Genomic DNA, 5,041 nt, shown 5'->3' on the forward strand with positions numbered 1-5,041 from the left:
ATAAGGAAAGTATTAAACGTATTATACGAATATAAATTTTCTATTAATATAGAGAAAAGCGAATTCTATATAAAAAAAATCGTATTTCTTAGGTATTTAATTTTAAAGAACAAAATTAGAATAGAACGAAATAAAGTAAAAGCTATACGGAATTAGTTAACGTTTAGGAATATAAATAAAGTTTGTAGATTCCTAAAGTTTATTAATTTTTACCGTATATTTATATAAAACTATAGGAAGATTATAAAGCCCTTATACAAATTCATTAGGAAGGAGGCTATTTTTATATAAAGAAAGGAGGAAATAAAAGCCTTTAGGGCTATTTATAATGTAATTACTATAGACCCTGTACTAAAACTTCCTAACTTAAATAAACCTTTCAAAATTAAAATTAATATATTAAATTACGCTATCGGAGGATAATTGGAATAGCGTAACGAATATAGGAAATTATACCCTATAATTTTCTTTTTTAAGAAATTAGAAGGACCCTGTTACAATTATCCTATTTATAATAAGGAACTTTTAATTATTATTAAAGCGTTTTAAAAATAGAAGCTATATTTTAATAGAATTACGTATAAAGTATAAATTTATACCAATTATAATAACTTTTAATACTTTATAATTACAAAGGTATTTAACAGCTATTAAATATATTAGACTGAATTCTTATTAGAATTCAATTTTAGGATTAATTATAAGAAGGGATTGGAGAATGCCCGAACCGACGTTTTAAACTATTAGACGGACTATATAAAAAACGTAATAGAAGTTTTTATACCTTTATTTTAAAAATAACCGGACGGATTATTTATATACCCCCTATAGGAATAGGAAGAATATTACGCCGTTTATAGGGTTAAATTATAAGACCTTAGTTATTAAATTACTATTGCTACTCTAGAAGAATAATAAAAATAGGAGGATAGCTTAGAAGAAGGAATCGCCTTTTAGAATAATAAATTATAATATTATAATAAGGCCTATATTTAACTAAAATAATGAAAAACTCTTATTATAAAAATCTATAAATCTAAAATAGGAGGATATATAGGCATTGCTAAAACTATAGTAAAAATATAGTAATATTACGACTTTCTAAAATTAAAAGCCGAAATAGTTCGAATATTATAGGCCTATAAACGTTATAATAGGATTAGGGTTATAAGATATAAACTATATAGATTCCTCGAACCCTTAGAAATTATAGAAAAGCTATAGAGCTTGGTAATTATAAATCTTATTATTAAATTACCACTATCTATAAATACTATTATAGGAATTATATATAATAATATACTAATAATAGTAAATAAATTAATTAAATAGAATTACTTTCTACCCTATAAGAAAATATAATTAATAGAGTAATTTACGGATATAATTTATTGGAATATTATTTCAATATATAATTGGCTAAAGGAATAAATTACGGATAAGGATATTAAATTCGTATTTAAATTTTAATAAGTATTAATAACTGAATTCGGTACTAAGAGTAAAATGTTTATTGTATATTACCTATAGACCAATAAACAAACGAAAAGGATTAATTAAATTATAGAATAATACTTAAAAAACTATATTAATTTTAAATAAAATAATTAAGTAAAACTATTACCTATAGTACAATTAGTATATAATACCTCCCCTATAAAGACTACTAAGGTTTTACTTTTCTTTATAAATTACGGGTACGAACTAGAATTTTTGGAAGGATTAAATACGAATATTCCTAGGGCCTTAATTAAGGCCGGAAAATTATATATATTATATAAGAAACTTAAGGAAGAATTGGAATTTATTTAATAAAAGATAAGCCGGTATTTTAATTTAAAAAGGTTCGAGGGACCTCGTTTAAAGGAGGGGGATAAAATCCTTTTATCGATTAAGAACTTTAAACTATGGAAACTTAGTAAGAAATTTAACGACTAACGAATAGGACTATTTGGAATTAAGAAGAAGATTTCTAATATAGTATATTAATTAGATATTCCTAATATTATAAAATTAAAATTATACTTATTTTGTATTGTACTACTAAAACCAATACCTAAAAATATACGAATTAATATACGTATTAATATTAAAGATAAGGAAGAAGAATAGAATATAGAATAAATTTTAGATTTAAAAGTAGAAAAAAGAAAATTAGAATACTTTATTAAATAGGAAAGATTCAATCCCGAGGATAATATATGGAAGCCCGTTAAGAATTTAAATTATTTTAAAAAGTTAAAGGAATTCTATTGGAAGAACCCGGATCGGTTAAGGCTAAAGGATTATTTAATTAAGAAGCTATGTAAACCGGAATATTTAAGACCGCTTAATTAACGGGCGGGAAAAAGGTAAATTCCCTTACCGGCTACTCTATAAGTAATAACTCTAATTCTAAATTAATTACCCGCTCCTCTACCTTTAAAGCTTTTAATTTAATTATATTATAGAGAGATAATTTACGGCCCTAAAAAGCTAAATCTTATAATTACTATTCTAAATCTAATAATTAAATAATTTACGTCTTTAAATCCTTTTATTGGGTATTAATTTATTTTAAATATTCTTTAATACCCTATAACAATATCATTTTTATTTACCGTACGTAATCGAATATTATAAAAATACGAACTACTATAGTAAATTAGCCAAAAGCTAGTAAAAATACTAAAAAAGAACCTACGTTTAGTATCGGTATTAAAATTTTTATAAGGACGTATACAATGGATATATTCGCTATACTTCATATTATTAGAAAGCTTCTTATAAAGAAAATTATATTTGGTATAGTACTAGTAAAATATTATAAAGGTTCCAAACTTCTCAATATTAGATAATAAAGTCCGACGCTTCAATACTAATTTAAACGGACGCTTCTAAATACGAAAAAACAATATAACGGAAGATAATAATAAAGAGACTTACTATATTTAATTAAAAAAATAATATTAACGGATAAGAGTAGATAGAAGATTAAAATAATTTAATAAGCCGTTAAGGATAACGGTTAGGGAGGGGAGGTATTGTATTACGAATTTAAGCGAATTTATAGGCTAATTAAACCCTTAGGAATATAAACTATTAAAAAGGGTTAAATTATATAATCATAAGCTAAGATAGACTTACAATATAAGGAAGGCTTATAATTAATATAAATAAGCTAGGCTTACAATAGTAAGCTGGGCTTATAATTACTAATAGTAAGCCGGCTTATAATAGTAAGCTAGGGTTACAATAATAAAAGTAACCTTTAATTATAGAGGTAAATTAGGTTTACTATACTACGAAGGCATTCGGGAATACGAAGTATAAGAAGGCGATTAAAGAATTTAAATTATTAGATAGTTCGATAGTAGTCAACACAAATTGATTTTTATTACCGAGACTAGTATTACGTACGCATACTTGTTATAAACCTTTTAGCTTTACCGAACAGTACTAATAGTCTTTATACCTTCAGCTATCTTACTTAGGCAGATCAGACTGCCATTCGTTACAGTATTCTTTTTACTTATAATAATTAAAATAAAATAAAATTAACTAAAATATTACTAAAAGAAATATATTATATTATATATATATATGGATTTGTGCTATTAAGTATAAGAGTTATACTATATAATTATATCAATTTAAACTATTAAAATTTTTTTTAATTAAGTTTTAAATAACTTTACCAAAAATAAATCAAAAACCAGTCCAAGACAGGTCCAGGATAGGTCTGGGATAGGTCTGGGATAGGTCCGAGATAGGTTTTTAGTATACCTGAATTTTAGTTTGATATAACTATTAAGAACTCCGGTATCGGTCGAGTTTTGCTTACAGTGTGGGGCAAATGTCTTGGCGCAGTCTTGGCGCTCCGTATGTGATCCGAGGTCAGACCTATGTGTGAGGTGATCTGGGTGCTCCACACCAGTCTACCCACCACGCCGGCGTTGTTGGAGGAGCTGTAGCGCTAGGTTCAACGGCCACCGACGACCAGCCCACATCACCACGAGATGAACAGGTACTTGGCCAAGGTACCTACCTACAATCTGCATCTGCAGTCATTGTCAGAACATTGCCGTTCCTGGCATTGCCTCCCGCTCGGGGCGTCGAAGCGTGTCGTTGCCGACTGAAATGGACACCCGAACAGGGTTACAATCCATTACCTCTCCGGAAGGGCAGGTGCGCAGCGCAGGTATTGAAACATTTGGAGTCAGGTTCCAAAGGGGAGCCAGGCCGTTGTTGTGAGTTGTGATTGTGGGGCCAGGGTGGGAGGAAGGATGTGGATGAACACCGCGGCGCTGAGGGAGGAAGTGGAGGGGAATCAGCAGGGAAGGAAGCGGGGGTTTTGCGGGTGGATGATTCTAACTTGGAACCGGGGCTCCAGCAGGGATGGCCACCCGCGAAGCCATCAAGGTCACTCCCCTCGGCGAGACCACTGGTGTACCTGATCTGTGCGCTGTTGGGAACCTGCCCACGCCTCCCGGGGCCTCTAGTGTACTGGCCAACCACAAGTCCCCGTGCTGCGACTTTATCAAAAGAGAGTGAGTGACACTCGAGATGACACGCACAAAGCGAAGCTACATGGATGACGAGGAACAGGACTGTGGGGGTCAAGATAAGCGCATTTCCGGCTGGCGTGCGGCCAGACCCTGAACAACCTCTCTCACACAGTTTCCAGGGGCTTTTGAGACTCTGCCGGATGCTGGAATATCTCCCATTCGACAATTTGCCTTTGCTTTTTTCTCCCATGTACGACTCCCACTGACTTGATTCGAATAAGGTATGTATTTGCACGGCATTCCTCCCGTCCTTTTTTGACCATCTCATACCTGGAGGACACTGAACCCACCGGACTGGCTAAGGAAAAAAAAAAAAAAAAAAGTCCTAATCTCGAATCTGCTGCAGGACAGCGACAGTCGATGTGCCGGTGCGTCTGCGGCATAGCAATCCAGATATCTATGGAGAGCCATCACCCGCGTAGCTGTGTTCCATCCCAAAAAGCGATCGACAACCTGTCTTTCCCCTTGGCAGGCAAGAGGCATTTAAGAGACGC

The 5,041-nt window shown here is 31.9% G+C and overlaps 2 protein-coding genes across 2 annotated transcripts; both read left to right on the top strand.

The window, feature by feature from the left end:
- Positions 1-1,611: 1,611 nt before the first annotated feature.
- NEUTE1DRAFT_37129 (uncharacterized protein) lies at positions 1,612-1,812 on the top strand (the record flags this gene model as incomplete). The annotated part of the gene is made up of 1 exon (XM_009848875.1): positions 1,612-1,812. A coding segment is annotated over one exon (201 nt), but the record flags the coding sequence as incomplete, so codon positions are not given.
- Positions 1,813-4,119: 2,307 nt separating this feature from the next.
- Positions 4,120-4,533, top strand: NEUTE1DRAFT_134772 (uncharacterized protein; the record flags this gene model as incomplete). The annotated part of the gene is made up of 2 exons (XM_009849676.1): positions 4,120-4,180; positions 4,373-4,533. 2 exons carry the CDS (start codon positions 4,120-4,122, stop codon positions 4,531-4,533), a joined length of 222 nt encoding a protein of 73 aa, XP_009847978.1.
- Positions 4,534-5,041: the final 508 nt, after the last annotated feature.

Source organism: Neurospora tetrasperma (assembly GCF_000213175.1).
Source record: "Neurospora tetrasperma FGSC 2508 unplaced genomic scaffold NEUTE1scaffold_1, whole genome shotgun sequence".
NCBI lineage: Eukaryota > Fungi > Ascomycota > Sordariomycetes > Sordariales > Sordariaceae > Neurospora > Neurospora tetrasperma.